Genomic DNA, 17,709 nt, shown 5'->3' on the forward strand with positions numbered 1-17,709 from the left:
ACGAGAAGTGGACCCCTTAAGGACATTTGTGTACATTTATACAACTGTATAACCTTTGAATAGTATTTCTGCAGCTGTATGTGTGTGAGCAAATTAGTGTGCTTTTATGGTTCTTAGAACAATCCTGTTTGAAGATAATATCCAGACTTAGTCACTGAGGCATTAATGGGATTTGCCTGTTGGTGCTTCTTCCTTCCTTCCATTTTTCCCTCAAGAAGATACATTTATAAGCAGTAAAACATTTTGAAATTATTAGTAAGAGAACACCAATCTGTCTTCACTGGAAATGTGTGATTATAAAAGGGGGCAATCATACTTGATCTCAGCTCATTCAGATCCTTGCATGGAGAAGAATTCCTCCTTAAGGTTAACCCAGTTGTGGCTGAAATTCTCTCTCCCTCACCTCAGTTATTGTCCCTCTGAGCCTTCGATTTGTTTCCTTTACAGAGATTTTGTTCTGAAGTTTTTTCTGTCACCGTTTCACTTCCAGCTCTACTGTAAACTCTCTGAGTCAGACAGCCTTGTTCATCCCCGTGTGCCTGGAAACAAGGGAAAAGAGCGTGCTCGACACATTTGTTCAGTGAATAAATAGCCCCGAGAACGTCGCTCAGTACCTAGTGCTGATTAAGCGTTCTATAACTGTTTGTCTTATGAGTACATTTCAGTTTTAACAGCCCCGCATCATGTTAAGATCTACCCTGGTCTAGCTAAATAAATTATTTCTAATCCCTGGAGTCTGTGAAGGGCATGAACCTGACCGAGGGGTATTTTTCATGTTGGGAATTCAGGTCACTGGGGTAAAGAGATCGTCGCCAGAGACTTGCAGTGTTTTGCTTCTTTGATTGCAGCTGGCGAAGCTCCTCCGGAAGGAGGCGGTGAAGGGCAGAGCTGTTGGAGCCCTGCTGAGAGCCCTCTTCAGAGGTAATCAGAGTGCAGGCTGCTGCTGTTCATTGGGTTCGTTGGTTGATCTGTTAACTTTTGGTGCATGCTGCCTGAATTGCCTTCCCAAAGCTCCTAAACAGTTCTGTTCTAAACACCATAGTCATCAGAAATTTCCATCATTCTGTTTCTGTGTTATATTACACAGCCAGATGTTTTCCCTATTTATTTATCCGTCAGCCTTGTAAGACTTTTTCCTTTTCGTTTCTGTATCCCTCTTTGAAACAATAAGGTTCCCCCTGCTCTGAGGAAGCAGGAGCTCACAGGAGACTGAAGATATACATTTGTTGTATCCAGTTGGTGGAATCTGGGGATTTGCAGAAAGAAGTAGCATCTGAGATCATAGGGTTGTTAATGCTGGAGGTGAGGTGGGGAACAAAATTGGTTTTGGGGTACATTTGGCGGGGGGTTGTCATTTGCTGAGGAAGGGAAACCAAATGGGCTGAACCCAGCACAGATCCTGTGGGTGATTAGAATTCTTAGGAGGCCATTCACCACCTAGATGCTTCCATTGCTTCTGGTGTCAGAGACATCTATCTCTCTGAAGAGCTGCTATATTTGAAAACAGGGAACTAGGGGAGGGTTCTGGCCTTTGAAATCCTTTACAGTTATAAGTTTGTGCCAGAGCAGAACGATACCCTGAATCCCTTAGAGGACCAGTTCTGCTTTCATTGCGAGTTCTAGTAATTCAGCAAAAAACCTCTTTCTTGCAAAGAGCAAACGTTTATATTTCTGCTTAATATTTTCTTTATCCCCATGAAATTGTAGGCCCACACGTTTCCAGGACCATCACTGGTTGAATTAGCTAATGAGTTTGTTGGTGCGATCAGAAAGGGCAGCCTAGTGAATGGGAAGTCTTTGGAGTTACTACCCATCGTTCTTGCCGCCCTTGTTACCAAAAAGGAAAATCTGGCTTATGGAAAAGGTAACTGTCTTCCCATTTTGGTGGTGTTTTCTCTAGTCTCATAATTAAATTTCTTTCTCAGTGTCTTTTGCATTTCTAGAGGAACTGAGCGGGGAAGAATGTAAGGCGCAGCTGATTAACACCCTCTGCTCCGGCAGGTGAGTCCTTCCTGTTAACGTGTGGAACTTTCTCAGGAGCACCCATGTCAGAAGAAAGAATTCCCACTTGCTTTAGGACTTCAGGTCACTGAAGTGTTTAGTCCGTTTATAAGGTGCCACTTGTATAAAACCACTTAGTCTGTGATGGATTTTTGAGAGATCATCTATGTTCTTTGTTCTAAGATGATACTTGTAATTTTGACTTCCTGACGGCCCTTCTTGCCACAGCAGTTTAGTCTCTATGGTGTTTGAGTCCTCAGGTCCTCAAGGCTGGGAAATCACCCTGCGGCTGCAGCTTTTATATTTGTTTGAGGGAGTGGAATATACCAGTGTTCTTTGTATCTTTAAACCAGAAACATGGGAATTACCCTAACAAAAGAGTCCAACATAAAAGAAAATTCTCATACGTGAACATATTCAACACAGGAATTTGTGGCCAACTTAAGCACGCTGTAATAGAGACGTGAAATTTATACCCATTAAAAATGAAATGTGTAAAGACATACCTCAAAGATGAAAAATTACACTCCACGGTCACAACGAAAAGAGAATACTACGCTAATGTAACACCGGAGTGTATTACAAGGAACCAGGAGGGAGCACCCAGATTACCTGAACCAGGGGCGACGCTGTTGTGGGCCTTACATAATACCTGTTGTGAGTAACTTTAGGCAGGTAGCAGCGCGCATATGCTTACCCATTGATTCGTTTCCTTTTAATTAACAAAGGAGCAGCTTCAGCACGTACTGTGATGTACTTGGCCTTTCTCATTAACACTGGTGTCCGTGTCTGCGCGCACACCTTTGCGCCATCTGTGAAATAGTCTGTAGTCGTCTGTCACCTGGCTAATATCCAATTGTTACATTACTTTTTTTTTTCCCAACAAGTACTATTTGCTTTTTTGCTATTCTGAAGTGTTGCAGTGAACATACGTGTATCTGGGTGACTGCCTGTTCACACGTGCACAGGGCGTGTTTCTAATAGCAGGCTGGGTGGGTCTGTGGTCACGTGCATCTGTGAAGCTGGGAAGTGCGGCCAGCCTGCCTTCCCAGAAGGGTGACACCAGCACACACTCCCCAATGCAGTGCCTGAATCCTCACCAGCATCGAACATCATCAGTCTTGGGTTTTTGCCAGACTGATAGGTTAAAACCATTCACTTCATCATTTTAAATGTTATCTCTCTGCTCTTGTTTCCCAGTGGTATGGAGTCAAACTTGAAATGGTCCTAATTTTTTTTTCATCATAACTAATTTATAAAGCAATATGTAAATAAGTGAAAATGAGATAAACTTAATATTCTCGGTCATTATCTTTAACCAGATGGGATCAGCAACATGTGATTCCACTCACGGCCATGTTCAGGTGAGCGGTCCCGGGCCCCTTGCTCCTCCTGGCCCGCTCCGAGAGCTGCCCTGCTAGACGCTGAGGGGTGGCGGGCGCAGCCCACTCTGCCCAGTTTGGGTGCTGGCTCCTCTGTTTTCTGCTCCAGCGTTCCCCTCCCCCCACCCCCTCTTTCACTTCAATTGCTCACTTAAAGTACAATTTTGTGATTTTTTTCCCCAAGACATCTTGGTTCGGGTAGGGCCATTGTTTTTCTTTAAGGTTCTCTGTTCAAGCAGATTTAAAAGGGGCAGTTACAGCTTGCTGGTATCTCCAAAATTAAGTGCTGGCCTTCCGAATCTTCGCCCCACAGGGACGTGCCTCTGACTGCAGAGGAGGCGGAAGTTGTGACGCAGAAAGTGTTGAAGATGTTCTCCAAGTTGAATCTTCAAGAAATACCGCCTTTGGTTTATCAGCTTTTGATTCTCTCTTCAAAGGTATAAATAAAATGTCTTTGTTTTGTTTTTTAAACTCTGGCGGAATGACCAATCACGGCCATTCAGCTTATTTGTAGTCTTGATTTACACACTAGGGTGTGCTTGCTTTTATTACATGTTTGGTGATTCGATCTAGTAAAAAGTTCGTGCTCCTCAGACAAGGCTACATTTTATCTTGCACTGACTACCACGTGTGTTGTGTGCGCAATAAAAAGAATAAAGATCTCACAAAGGGTGGGCTTATAAGCCCCTTAAAGTCTGGCATGAAGATATATTTAAACCAAAGTTGTTTTTTAAGATTTTATTTATTTTTAGAGAGGGGAAGGGAGAGAAAAAGAGAGGGGGAGAAACATCAATGTGAGTTGCCTCTCACGCTCCCCCTACTGGGGACCTGGCCCGCAACCCAGGCATGTACCCTGACTGGGAATCGAACCAGCGACCCTTTGGTTCACAGGCCAGTACTCAGTCCACTGAGCCACACCAGCCAGGGCTTAAACCAATTGTAACGTGAAAGTGTCCTGTACATTCTTACTGTGATTCCAGGTTGTAGTTTATTTACTTAAATTCATACTTGAGAAGCTTTTAAGCTGAAAAGTTCTACTTGCTAATCTTGCCCTTTCTGTGGAGACCTTACCTGTTTTGTATTTTTTCAGGGAAGCAGAAAGAGAGTTTTGGAAGGAATCATAGCTTTCTTCAACAAGCTAGATAAGCAGCACAAAGAGGAGCAGAGTGGTGATGAGTGAGTAATACAGAAATAAAATCATTTGGCACATTATCACATTATGTATTTTAGTTACTTCACCTTTACCTAGCCTTTCAGCCTGCCCCTCCCGGCACGGAACGCACAAGTCCTCTCCCAGCTGCTCGTAATAAAGTGAAAAGAATAGCGCGTCCTCCCCAGCTCTGTCACCTCCGCCTTCCCAGGAGAGTGGCAGTAACTGTCCTGGAAGTTGTTCAGTTTGAAGCTGTTTATTATTGAGTGTCTGCTGTGTGCCAGGAGCAGTGTGGCCCTGGGCCTGCAGGGGGAGCCAGTCAGCCAGACAAGACCCCTGCGCTTGTAGAGCTTAAATTTCAGTAAGAAGAGAAGGGAAAGAAGTAACAAGAAGTACACTGGAATGGGGAGTGCTCTGTGGAGAACTGCAACAGACAGCATGAGTCAGACGGCAGCATCGCTCCTTTGGATTGGGTGGCCGGCAGCCCTCTCTGAGAAGGTGCTGTTTGAGCTGCGGCCCGAGTGGTAGGGGCCACAGTGTGCAGATCGAGAGGAAGAACATTTTAAGTCAGTGGAACAGTGCAGAGGCAGGAGGCAGTGTGGCATGTAAGTGCTTTATCTGTGCCAGTGCTGTTCATGCTCTTTAAACCTCCCAACAGCCTTAGTTTGTCTTTATTTTTTGGATGCAGAAACCAAGGCAACAAGCAGCTAAGGAGTTTCCCAAGATCATCCAGCCATGGCGCGGCGGGACTGGGTTTTGAGTCCTGGCGGTTTGGCTGCAGAACTCACTCTATTAGTCCTGTTGCAGCTGCTGCTGCTGCTGCTGCTGCTGCTACTCTAGAATGACTTCCAGTTGCTTGGCTGAGCAGTTGACTAGGAGGTGATCTTGTACACTTAGGAAAGACTGCCAGAGAAGTAGGGTTAGGAGGAAATAAGCTTAGTTTTGACCATGTTCGGTTTGAGGTGTGTGTTGGCTTTCCGTATGGAGGTGTCGAGCAGGCGGTCTGAGTTACAGGGAGAGGTCAGGACAGGGAATAGAGATTGGAAGGGGCCAGATGGGATCATCTAAGGAGGTGTGATGAGAAGATGAAGAGACCCAAGACTGAACTTAGAGGCCTCCCACCATTTAAAAGGAGGATGAACAAGCAAAAAAATAAAAATAAAATGAGAAGAGACCAGTGACAACACCACAGGAGCTAAGGGAAGAAAGGATGTCACAGAAGGAGTGGCCAGCTGGCAACGTGTGCTGAGGCATTAATGTGGGACTCGACTATTGCTTTTGGCGACACAAAGTTGGCTGTAACCCTTGCGGTAATAGTGGCATCGAGGGCACGGGTTGGGAGGGGACAGAAGCCTTACCAAGTTGGATTGAACTGGGAAGAGGCAAAGAAGCAGAGGCAATGACCACAGACAGTGCTTTCCGGAAACTTTGCTGTGAAAGGGAGCCGAGAGTGAGGCGGCAGCGGCCCTGCGCACGGCCTGAGCTGGCCTGCTCGCTCATGTGAGTGTCTGCACTGCTGTCCCGCTCACACGTTTCTGTTGGGTGTTTAGGCTCCTGGACCTTGTCACCATGCCGTCAGGGGAGCTCCGTCATGTGGAAGGCACCGTTATCCTGCACATCGTCTTTGCCATCCAGCTGGACTGCGAACTGGGCAGGGAGCTCCTGAAACAGTTAAAGGTAGGGCCAAGCTCCTGGGGTGGCCCAGGACCCCCAGGGAACAGGGGCGTTTAGACTCAAGCGTCTCTTACGCCCGTTAGTGACAGAGCAGAGGGAAATACTGTGGAGGGGCCCTGGGTCTTCAGGGACTCTCATTGGACTTTGGAAGTGGGAAACCTATGACATCCCCACATTCTGAAGCAAGTTCCATTTTAAAGCCGTGCCGTTAATGGTCCAGTTTTCAAAAAGAGGAGAACTGTTCAGCAGGAAACTGAAAATTTAGTCTTCCCTCCGTTATTGCATCATGTGAACTTGCACCTTGACCTGTCTCCCCGTTTGTGAATTGGGGTATTGCCCGTTTCTAGTACATACACTTCAGGATTTTGTGAAGCTAAGTCATTCATTAAATATTTGCGAAGCACTAAGATAAAAGAAGTGTTCTGAACTCTTTTAAGGATATATCTTCTTCCTACATTATGTTTGGAAATTTTTCGCCCACAGAAAAGTTAAAATACTTTAGCAGGATGAACATCTGTCTACTGTTCACCTGGATTCACCACGTTTACCTCCTGTCACCGTCTCTCTCTCACATTGTCTTTCTCTGAGCCATTTCAAAGAGGAGGTCAGGATATTTCGGGGCCTGAGCCCTTTTGCCTCTCCTGAGAATGAGCATCAGCCTCCTTCCAGTTTTGTGAGACATCCAGCCTAGTGGTCTGGTGTCTCACGTCCTTGGATTGGCTGACGTGTTTTCTTGCATTTAGAGTGAAGTCAGACATTTTTGGCAAGAACATGCTGTGAGCAAGGTTGGGTGCTTCCTCATGAGCTGGTCAGCCCGCTCTCTGGAAGGGTCCGGGCACTGCAGTCTCTGTCAGGCCGTTCGACCCTCCCACTGGAGCCAGAAGGCAGCCAGACAAATACATTTGACTTACTTACCAAATATTTGTCCAGTCTGTAGCTTGTCTTTTTATTTTCTTAGAGGTGTCTTTTGAAACACAAAAAGTTTTAAATTTTGATCATGTCTAATTTATCCACTTTTTTCCTTCCATAAGGTTTGCTTTTTGTATTGTGTGTGAGAAAATCTTTGCCTGATCCAAGGTCTTAAAGGTTTTCTGCTGCGTTTTCTTCCCAAAGTTTTATAGTTTTAGCTCTGACATAGTAGGTTTCTGACCCACTGGAGGACCTTTCTGTTAAAGAGGCTGTGCTGCACTTTACAGAGGTAAGCAATGGCTTTGTCGTCGTCGGTCTGTTCCAGGCCGGACAACAGGGGGACTGTGCCGTCGTGTGCCCCTTCAGCGCTGCCCTGCTGCTCTCCACGGCAAGGATACAGAGATTTCGGGAACAGGTACTGACTAACGGCTGCTGGCTTCCTTCTGTGCTTGACAAGGTGGGCCAGAACCTGTCTGTTCGTTTTCTTCTGTGTTACCCTTCCCTAAACCATCCGACCCCAGCCCCGCCAGCAGCACGTTCCTCTGAGACACGCAGGCCCACACTGCTGACTGGGGCTGCTTGGAGGCGGCTTCAGGTACTTGGTACCTGGCTCATCCCTCCATTTCCTGTTGTTGGGTAAGCCAGGGGGTGACGTGGGGATAGGAGTGGAGACATCACACAGTGCAAGTTGCAAGAATGGGAACTTTACCAACAGTGTTATTGTGTTGTAGCTTTCCAAGAAATTGTCCATGTTTCAGTTGAAATTAATGTCACTAGGTTAGTGGCAAGGATGACAAGATAAAATCCTTTGCCCTTTTCTCTCGCATGTGTCCTACTTGTGGGTAATATCAGTGTTGATTTTAGCCCTTTTTCTTTCTTAAGGAAGGCCTGTCCTCAACTCTCCAGTCCCCACGGAAGGGTCACAGTGTTAGTGTCACTCTCCTCTAGTGAGACAGTTGTCACGGGGCTGTGTGTACGGCAGCTGGCAGGAAGGGGTTCAGGAGTAAGGTTCTGCGGCATGGGATATCACTTTCTGCTTCACTTTTCTATTTCTTTCGTTATATTAGGTGTTTGACCTTTTAAAGGCTTTGGTGTTTAAAAGCTTTAAGGATCTTCAGCTTCTCCAAGGCTCAAAATTTCTTCAGAATCTAGTCCCTCATCGACCTTGTGTTTCAGCCATGATCTTGGACGTGGTAAAGAATAGGTGAGTTTGTGAACCATACCCCAGTAGGTTCCTGAGGGATGCAGTGTTAGAATGTGCAGCGTGTTGCAAAAAGTAATGTAAAAAAAAAATACAATAAAAAAACTGAAAAGAAAAAGTCTGGTGCCACATCTGCGGCCCATCAGAGAAAACAGCTGACCACAGTTGCTGACGTCACGTGTCAAGGTTTAGTCCCTCACAACGGTCAAGCAGGCTTGTCCTGATGGAAATGTCCTTGCGCCCCGAGGCCTGATGTCTTGGCCACCTTGGTAGCAAGCGTATGACTGTGAAATCGTGCCTTCACTCCTTTCATGGCGCTGCAGCTCTGCGCTGTAGGGGAGTAAAGCATGGCCGGTTTATTTGCTTTGTTGAAGTTTGGGGCTAATGGATGGAATTGAATTAGCAGTTTTAGGCAAAACCATTTTAAACTAAGTTGAAAAGACTGGTAAGCTTACTGATGGTTATTTTAATCTCAGGATTTACATTAGGTGTTGTAACAACCTTTCATGTTCCATGCTGTACGATATTCTTACTTCTTCAAGGATATTCATTACACTTTTAAAATCTCCTGTGTGTTCCGTTAACCTGTTCCTTTAGATAGTAATTCTCTTCGTTGAGTTCAGTGCTTCTCTTCCAAGGCGGGGTTTTTGGTTTGGTTTGGTTTGGTATCGGTGGTGACTGGTTGTCTCCTTACTGTTCCCTGGTGGTTCCTGTTAGAGTGCTGTCTCTACCTAATGGTCTGTCCCTGACGTGAGCGCAGCGCGGGTGTGCTGAGGGCTTGCCTCCTAGCCGGTGGGGCCTTCCACCTCCAACCTGTCGACGTCCTCTCCGAGTGCTGCTCAGCCTCCGCCCGGGATCCTCTGCTCGCACATCCTGGCTCCGGGCCGGCCTGTGTCGCTCACTTCTCGGCATAAACTGGGGAGCTGGTGGATCTTGGGGAAGAAGGTAGAGAAGGATGCCGGGTGCCATAAGGATGTACAGACAGAACAGGCTCACGTGAAGAGTGTCGGGTGTCCAGGTCAAGTTTGGGAAGTGTGTAGCGTGACAATGAAGACAGTGTAAGGTATTTTACTAAGCTTTTCTTTCTAACCCAGCTTCGTTTTCTTCCAGTGTTCATAGTTGGGATCATGTGACTCAGGGCCTGGTTGAATTTGGCTTCATCCTAATGGATTCCTGTGGGCCCAAGAAGATTGCAGATGGAAGAGCTATTGAATCCAGCTCAGGTCTTTCTAGAACACCAAACCAGCATGCATGCCAGCTGGGAGCTAATATCCTGCTGGAAACTTTTAAGGTGAGATACTAGTTTGGCCACCACTTCCTAATTTCATTAAATCATATCATACATGGGGCATGATAATTGTCTGGAAGTTGGGGGGCACAGACATTCGAGTCCTGGGAACAGAGAGCGGGGTAGTAAGTGAAGCCCCGCAGTTCTGGTGCAGTGGAGCACTGTCTTATCTCTTATTTGTACGCAGCAGTTCCTTTGTGGGATCTCTCTTGTAGGTTCATAAACAGGGTGGTTTGTCCTGCTAATGCCTGAGCAGAGCGCAGGCTGAGGGTGGAGTTGAGTGCTCCTGGCTTTCCAGGGGCTTCTCCTTGTATCTCAAGCTTCGTGTGTATTCAAACCGCTCTTCATCCTGCCAATCATGCACTAATGCACTATAAGCCGAAAGTCACCGAGGAATATTCTGTGGGTTCTTCTGTTCTTTTCAGATCCATGAGATGATCAGACAAGAAATTCTGGAGCAAGTCCTCAACAGGGTTGTTACCAGAGCGTCCTCTCCCATCAGCCATTTCTTAGGTATTAAACTTGGAAAGGGTGGTTAACGTTCTCAGGAACGTTTTCATTTAAGTGCTACAATGTTTCCCTCGGGGAAAACAACCCTAACTACAGGGGTTCAGTGCAGCGATTTCCAGCCGGTGGCCCGCGGCACACTGACGTGCGGCAAGGGTGTTTGAAGCACGCGATACCTGATGGTTCAGTCAGGGCCCTGCTCCCGCAGTTCATGGCTTTCGTTCCTGCCAGTGCTCCCATTCGGTTTTGCCCTCCCTTGTATCTCAGATGCAGAACAGTTTCCTTCAAACAAGTTCCCCTTTTTACCGTCATTATTTGTCACTATTTCTACTGGCCGAAGCCTGGCTCTCCAAGTCCCAGAGGCCGGAATTCCTTTTATCTCCTCAAATACAGTTGGTATCTCCATTCTCCCATTCCTTCCCTCACATTGTTCCTTTTTCCTCCTTTCTTATCCCTTCACACACACCCACTGCCTAGTCCCCGCCTCACAGCCTGGCACTTGGACCTTTGCCAGGGCTTCCTGACCGCAGCTTCCTCTTCTGTCCTTGGCGGTTAGTCTGCGTATTGACACCAGACGAGGGTCCCAGAGCGTCGCTCCATCCCTCGAGGGCACTGCTTCCTCCCGTAATAACCGGTCAGCTCTTTTCATGGCACTTAAGACCCTGGACAGTTGGATCCACCGTTAACTTCAGTCATTTATTCTGGTCCCTCGCTCCAAGTCCATGATGTCTCCCCATCCACTCTCCACGGCTGCACCTCCACGCCCACTTTGCCCATACGTGTAGCAGCTACATGTGGCCCATCCAGCAGAACCTCCCTGAACTTCCTTTCCTCTCTGCTGTGCTAAAGCACACCCACTGGTGATCCTCCTTTGAACTCCTGTGTGACCTTTTCTCTAGTTTGCTAGGCAGTGAACTGTTTGGGATTATTGGGTGTTTGGTATTGTTATTTACCTCTTTCATTTTTTAAAAATACACTCGCCTTCCAACTAAATTAAAATTCTCAAAGGGAGAGAGACCATGTTTTATGCTTTTGTATATTCCTTATAGGACGATAATACTTTTAATTGCACATAATCAAAGTTTGTAAGGTTTTATTCACTTATCTCGGAAAGATAAAGACATTGTATGCCGCTTGTCTTGGCAGTATATTGGGTTTCTTTCTTTTGGACAGATCAATTTTTCTAGTCCTGTACTGCTGCAGGAGAAAGTTACGTATCCTGGTTACAGTTACCGTAGAGAAATAGATAGGATTAGCAGAAGTTTACATTGCAGTATATTTCACTTGAGAAATGACACAAACTCTTCTTTATCATTTCTTTCCCCATTTTTTGTTTTTATTTGAAATTAGTTATTTGAGGCAACTCATTATAGATTCTGTTTTTCAGAACTGCTTTCAAATATCATCATGCATTCACCCTTAGTTCTTCAAAGCTGTTCTTCTAAAGTCACAGAAAGCTTTGACTATTTATCCTTCCTGCCCCTTCAAACTGTGCAAGGGCTGCTGAAGGCCGTGCAGGTGAGTCTCCTGCAGAGCTTGTGAGAATAGAGGAGGGAGTGGAGTGGAAGTCGGGTGTGTTTCTGTGTGAATGTGTCTAAGAAATCCTGTTCCTCTAGATTCTGAGACTTGATTTTGTGTCGAGGACAGCAGACATAAAGGCATGCGCGGCTAGTTCCTATTTAGCGTTTCCTATTTGCTAAGGACACTGCCGTCCTTATTGCTCAGTGTGGCACACATGGGAATGTGTATCTAAAACAGGCCCAGAGGGCCTTGGATGCACCAGATGACAGCAGGACTGGGTAGCCAAGGCTAGTAGACAGGCTTCCTCTGGTTTCACCCACTGCTGCCTCCTCTTTCAGCCCCTTCTCAAAGTGAGCATGTCGACGAGAGACTCCCTGATACTTGTGCTTCGGAAAGCCATGTTTGCCAGGTATGTTGTGCCCCGTGGGACTCTGGGGTGCAGTGCCAGCCACCGTATAGAGAGTCCTCTGCCACCCACGTCCTTGTGAATTCAGCTTATGTAGCTCTCTGCTTCACCGTTGTTACGTAGTCCATTTCCCTACAAAACTGAGTTTTTTTGACCCAGGAAGCTATGGCTGTGAAAATAACATTGTTAATGGCTTCTGTGTCTGTTCCGGAGCCAGACAGCTTGATGCCCGAAAATCCGCAGTGGCCGGCTTCCTGCTGCTCCTGCAGAACTTCAAAGTTTTGGGCAGCTTGTCATCCTCCCAGTGCAGCCAGCCCGTCAGCCTAAGCCAGGTAAGGGTCGGTCCCTGGCTCCTTGTGTGCGCACGGGTGCAGGAGCTGGTGACCTGCGCACGGGTTTCTTTCTCTCTGGCGGTTGTGCAGACAGTGGTGAAGCAGAGTTGGACCGGGTGACGGGGACGGTGTCGGTTACCCCTCACTGACGGCAGATCTGCCACTGGCCGAATGGCTCTGTGCTGTGGTAGCCACCAGCTCGGTGTGGCTTTTGAATTGGACACTCGAACTGTGGCCAGTCCAAGTGGAGTTGTGCCGCATGTGTAAAACACACACTGGATGTTACAGACATGGCGTGAAATCGAAGGACGTAGACGCTGATTTTTATTGGGGATCCATGTTGAGGTAACATTTTGGATCTGTTGGGTAAAATAAAATGTTGGAGTTAATCTCATCAGTTAGTTTTTGAGCGTGGTCACTCGTAAGTTTTAAATTACGTGTATACGTTGCATTTGTGGTTCGTCATGCTAGACACTGTGCTAAGTGCCTCACATTCCCTAGTCTTCACAGTCGTTCTCAGGCCAAGTACGTTTACTGTAACACTCTGTCCTTAGTAGTCTCTCTACTTTGCACATGAGCATCTATTAAGGGCCATAATCTGAGAAGACAAAACTTTTTACAATGATCTGATAATGTGGAATTTGGAACAGTAAAATTGTCTTTCTAACTTAAGTTACATACTGTACTATTGCACACAGCAGACATTAACATACAGCATCACTGGGAACCCTCATTGCCCTAGTGTAACTGTACAGAGCTCTTGCCTGTAGCACATGGCACAGGTTAAATATCAGGAGCACTGGGCACCCTTCGTGTACTGTGGTCATCTCCATTGTAACGATAAGAAAACGGAAGCCAAGAGAGGAAGTAACTTGCCCGAGGTGACATCATCTGTAAAGGCTGGAGCTGGGATCGGACCTCAGTCAGCCCTAACGGCCTTGCTAAAATGCCTGGGGTCAGGGTTAGGAGTTACTTCTCAGTGGTTGCTGAGTGTATTATGTAAATGAAACAAGGGGTGTTATTGTTTTGTTCATTTCAAAGGTAAAAACTAGTTACCTCTAACCCTTTCAGGATTTTGTGGAAGCAAAAAGAGCTAGATTCTTCTAGCTACTGAAGACAGTTAAGGAATGCTTTTAGGCCTTTTAAGCGAAATCCAGTGTGTTAGGAATTACTGGGCTGTAGAGGCATGAAATAATCTACCTCCCTAAGCAGCTGACATTGCCAAGAAAAACCTCGGGGCTGGGGAAGAGTTCATGTTGCTAAAATGCTTGGAAATTCTCTCATTCCAAACCAGAGTTGACTGGCCCTTGTCCTAGCCAAGTGGTGATTATAGTGTCTGCCCCCGTCCTGGGTTTTGGCAGCTGGGGAAAGCCGGGTCTCCCGCTTCCTTGACTGAGCCCGGAGGCCCATTTCGCCACCCTTATGGGCGCTGCCTTGGTGAGGTGCAACCACGTCTCTTTCAGGTCCACGTGGACGTGCATAGTCGCTACAGTTCTGCCGCCAACGAGGCTTTCTGCCTGGAGATCATGGACAGTTTGAGAAGGTGCCTGGGCCAGCAGGCGGACGTGCGACTCATGCTGTATGAGGTGAGCAGCAGAGTGGGGGTGCAGAGTGGGCTCCCACTAGTTGTCTTCATCTTACGTGTTTTTCCTGGTCATAAAAGCATAGTGCACACGCTGGTTTATTTTTCTGTGTTTGATTCCTCTCAGGGGTTCTATGATGTCCTTCGAAGAAACTCGCAGCTGGCCAGTTCAGTCATGCAGACTCTGCTGTCGCAGGTGAGACCGGGGTTTATGAATACAGAAAACAAGCGGCGGCACTGAGCAGCGGTTGACGTGGTCTAGACCGTTCACAGTATGAGGTCGTTCCCCAACAGTGGCTGGTTCATCACGCACGTGCCTGGGTCTGTGCTGGGACCCCGACGGCCTATTTTAGTTACCGCTCGAGCACAGGCCATGCCGCCCTGTCTAACAGCACCCTCCCTTAGCAGTGCACATGCGCGGTCCACGTCGGCTGTTGGGGGTGGGGGGAGGTTTTGAAGAACCGTCTGTTCCAGGGTTGGAGAGAGATCTGTAGCAAATAGGGCAAAACACTGCCATGTGTTAAGTCTAGGTGACACATGAGTGTCTGTTAGGTTATTTTGTGTATTTTTCAGCTAAATAAAGGTTAAAAATTATGAAGTATTTCAAAGAACCATCAGGATGGGAAGAATTCAGCTGGAGAATATCTGGTGTAAATAAGACCTTCTTTCCTCATCACTTACTCGTTAAGCACTTATTTGAATTTTTAAGGTAGCTGTATTGAGATAGAATTCACATCCCATGCAACACACCCATCTAAAGCGCACAGCTCATTGGTCTTTAATCTGTCCACAGAGTTATGCCACCTTTCCACAACCCGATTTTGAACATTCCATCACCCTAGAAATCAGCTGTCATCTCACTCTCATCCTTTCCTGCCCGCCCAGCCCTCATCAGCAACCACGAATCTACTTGCTGTCTCTATGGATTCGCTGTTGTGAACATTTCATGTCAGTGGAATCACATGATATGTAGTCTTGTCCTCAAAAACCTTTTCAAGGACCTACATAAGCTGTTCACTGCGTGGTGTCTTTCACCTGAACGACCAGCCCGTCTACACGCACACACTAACGACAGTGGAAGGGTGCAGTTGAAGGCCCAGAGCCGTGCAGCCCAACTGCAGTCAGTGCGCGGGCCCATGACATTGTGCGGACTCCAGAAGCAAGGAGAGCAGTGACATCTGACACTTTTCTTGAGCGCTGTTGTCTGCCGAGCAGTGTGAAGCACTTGGCACACGTTGACATGGGTAACCCTTCAGCAGCCTCGCACATTTCTGTTAGTAATGCCCTTGCGTCACAGACAGGAACCAAGGCCTAGTCTTCCGGAAGTCATCCACACGTCGGGGAACCGGGGTCTGGGGCTCAGCCGTTCTTACTCGGGAGCCTGTACTCTGATGATCAGGCTGTAGTGGAAATGCTGGCAGCCCTGCACTTGTAGGAACTGGTTGGAACGCAGGGTGTTTCATAGGTGGGGTAGTGGAAGAGGAACAGGAAAGATCTCGATTAGCACAACGCCCAAAGCAAGAGCGAAGGGTGTGGGTGCGCTGGAGCAGTAGAAATTTTCCTGCATTCTTTGGACATTTGAAAGTATGTCCTAGAAGGGGTTACACATGAAACGTGCCACAAGCTTGACCAGTTACAGAAGTGACAGGCAGTTGTGAGCCGTGGTGTCTTTCTCCCTCCCCATCTCCAGTTGAAACAGTTCTATGAGCCACAAGTTGACGTGCTGCCACCTCTGAAGTTGGAAGCCTGTATTCTGACCCAAGGAGATCAGATCTGCCTGCAGGAGCCACTGGTGAGACTTCATTGCTCCCGAAACCGTTATTCTTACTGTTAAGTATCAGCCCAGTTGATAGGGTTGTTCTGCAGAAAGAGGTGCTTTTCCCTGTGAAACACTTTCTGCTGCTCCCGGTGACCTCTCACTCTGACGTCTTCCCAGCTTTGCTTCTCTGAGCCCCCACCATGGTGTGTCTGCTGGTGCAAGGTCTCTGTCAGCATTCCATTGTAGGGCACCCCCCCTCCCTCACCAGGAGCAATTTGTCTCCCATGTATGGCTCTTTGATTAGAGTGTTCAATAAATATACTTTAGAAAGGGGGTGGGGGTCACCGAGGAGCAGATGAGCCAGGGACCAGCTTCGTTTTTCTGGAGGGCGCCTATGATTGAGGCTGAGCTGGAGCTGGCACTCCGTCGACCCTTCAGCGGAACCAGGGCAGGCTGGTTTTCTGTTCTTGCTCTGTAGCCTCAGAAGGACGGGAAGAGAAGATAAAATTGAAACTCTTCCCCCTGCCCCATGATTTAGAACTCACGGTCACAGAGTCATCTTGTTCTGCCTTCATACTTGCACCTTCTTGATGCAGATCTCGGCCAGCAAGATCTGCTGTTGAGGTTTCAGTATTCAAACACACATACACAGGGACTACAGAAGTCCTGTGGAGGAAAAGGGGCTGCGTGGCTGCTCTCCAAGTTAGAGAGAGACTCCTTGACCCCCACCTGGACAGGCTTTATTGTTTTTCTAGGCCCCTTACATTAAAGATGGTCCTCATTTATTATTCATAGGTTTGTTTTGGGTGGTTATCTTTTGCTGACAAAAGAGAGGATGTCACTGAATACATCAAAGGAGGATATTTGCAATGTAAAAGGAGAAATGGTCGAAATGGCTATGTTCCATACCTGGAGGGTCTAGCCTAGATTCTGTGAAGATAAAAATACTCAGTAAACATTTGCTTGCCTCAGGATGAGGGAGTTTTTTAGCAAAAGCAAGTCTCATAGCAATCTAAGTACAATGCAGGCCTGATTTCCCACTGGAGAACTTATCCATGGACGTGGGTCCTGCCCGCCAACCTCGCTCCCCACTGGCTTTTCCGAGTGGGGGCTGAGCCACATTTCCCACGCTTGGAACCGTTCCCCACACCTTCTCTGCCAGGAGATGCTGTGGTATCTCCCAGAGGTTCCTTCAGCACAAACCCCCACCTTTAGAACGGCCTCTGGGACCAGAGCAGCCAGAGAGGGTCCGGCTGCGCAGCCCGGCCCCCTGGTGTCTGCACTGGGTTGGAGGTAGCAGGTCGGGTGCTGCCGTCTGGGGGGTATCAGCTGCTTATGAAGCCAGTTCCTTTGGGAGAGGCCAGAAACCATGCCTCTGTATGTTCGGGTTTTTTCCAGTTTTGTTAATTTGTATTGAGTTGTTTTGTGGTGCTAATGAATACCTTACTTGCAGATAAGAAATACTGACTGATCAGCGTCAGCTTCATCAGTTAGCCTCGAACACTCACGAATGTTTAATTATTATTTTCTCCCGCAGGACCATCTGCTGTGCTGTATTCAGCACTGCTTGGCCTGGTATAAGAGTAGAGTGATGCCCCTACAGCAGGAAGAGGAGGAGGAGGAGGAAGGATTCTACCATGAGCTGGATGACACGCTGGAGTCCATCACTAACAGGATGATTAAGAGCGAACTAGAGGACTTTGAACTGGTAATTGCTATGTCTCAGGTCTGCTGCATGATGGAGGCTTTGCGTAGCTCACTAGCTTTTCTTGTTGTGTCTTTTAGGATAAATCAGCAGATTTTTCTCAGAGCACTGGTGTCGGTATCAAGAATAACATCTGTGCTTCTCTTGTGATGGGAATTTGTGAGGTTCTGATAGAGTATAACTTCTCCATCGGTAATTTCAGGTAAGGAATTGTGCTGACTCTTAACTGCAGTTTCCCCAGTACTCCATCTGACTAACTGGGGGTTTGTTCTGTTTTTTCCTTTGTAGCTCT

The 17,709-nt window shown here is 47.2% G+C and overlaps 1 protein-coding gene across 2 annotated transcripts in view; it reads left to right on the forward strand.

The window, feature by feature from the left end:
* FANCI (FA complementation group I) overlaps positions 1 to 17,709 on the forward strand; it is a 33,614-nt gene that overhangs the window by 1,453 nt on the left and 14,452 nt on the right. Inside the window, exons 3-22 of one of the 2 annotated variants that reach the window (XM_053912775.2) lie at positions 849 to 921; positions 1,172 to 1,302; positions 1,708 to 1,864; positions 1,926 to 2,001; positions 3,324 to 3,365; positions 3,697 to 3,820; positions 4,474 to 4,559; positions 6,084 to 6,210; positions 7,442 to 7,531; positions 8,184 to 8,320; positions 9,428 to 9,608; positions 10,031 to 10,118; positions 11,500 to 11,630; positions 11,972 to 12,042; positions 12,257 to 12,371; positions 13,835 to 13,957; positions 14,081 to 14,149; positions 15,644 to 15,745; positions 17,250 to 17,420; positions 17,498 to 17,619. In XM_053912775.2, the coding sequence (XP_053768750.1) occupies positions 849 to 921; positions 1,172 to 1,302; positions 1,708 to 1,864; positions 1,926 to 2,001; positions 3,324 to 3,365; positions 3,697 to 3,820; positions 4,474 to 4,559; positions 6,084 to 6,210; positions 7,442 to 7,531; positions 8,184 to 8,320; positions 9,428 to 9,608; positions 10,031 to 10,118; positions 11,500 to 11,630; positions 11,972 to 12,042; positions 12,257 to 12,371; positions 13,835 to 13,957; positions 14,081 to 14,149; positions 15,644 to 15,745; positions 17,250 to 17,420; positions 17,498 to 17,619 (2,216 nt within the window). The remainder of the gene's footprint in view (positions 1 to 848; positions 922 to 1,171; positions 1,303 to 1,707; positions 1,865 to 1,925; positions 2,002 to 3,323; positions 3,366 to 3,696; positions 3,821 to 4,473; positions 4,560 to 6,083; positions 6,211 to 7,441; positions 7,532 to 8,183; positions 8,321 to 9,427; positions 9,609 to 10,030; positions 10,119 to 11,499; positions 11,631 to 11,971; positions 12,043 to 12,256; positions 12,372 to 13,834; positions 13,958 to 14,080; positions 14,150 to 15,643; positions 15,746 to 17,249; positions 17,421 to 17,497; positions 17,620 to 17,709) is intronic. The other variant, XM_024561781.4, reaches the window with a different exon arrangement.

This window comes from Desmodus rotundus, chromosome 10 (genome assembly GCF_022682495.2).
Source record: "Desmodus rotundus isolate HL8 chromosome 10, HLdesRot8A.1, whole genome shotgun sequence".
In the NCBI taxonomy this organism is placed as follows: domain Eukaryota; kingdom Metazoa; phylum Chordata; class Mammalia; order Chiroptera; family Phyllostomidae; genus Desmodus; species Desmodus rotundus.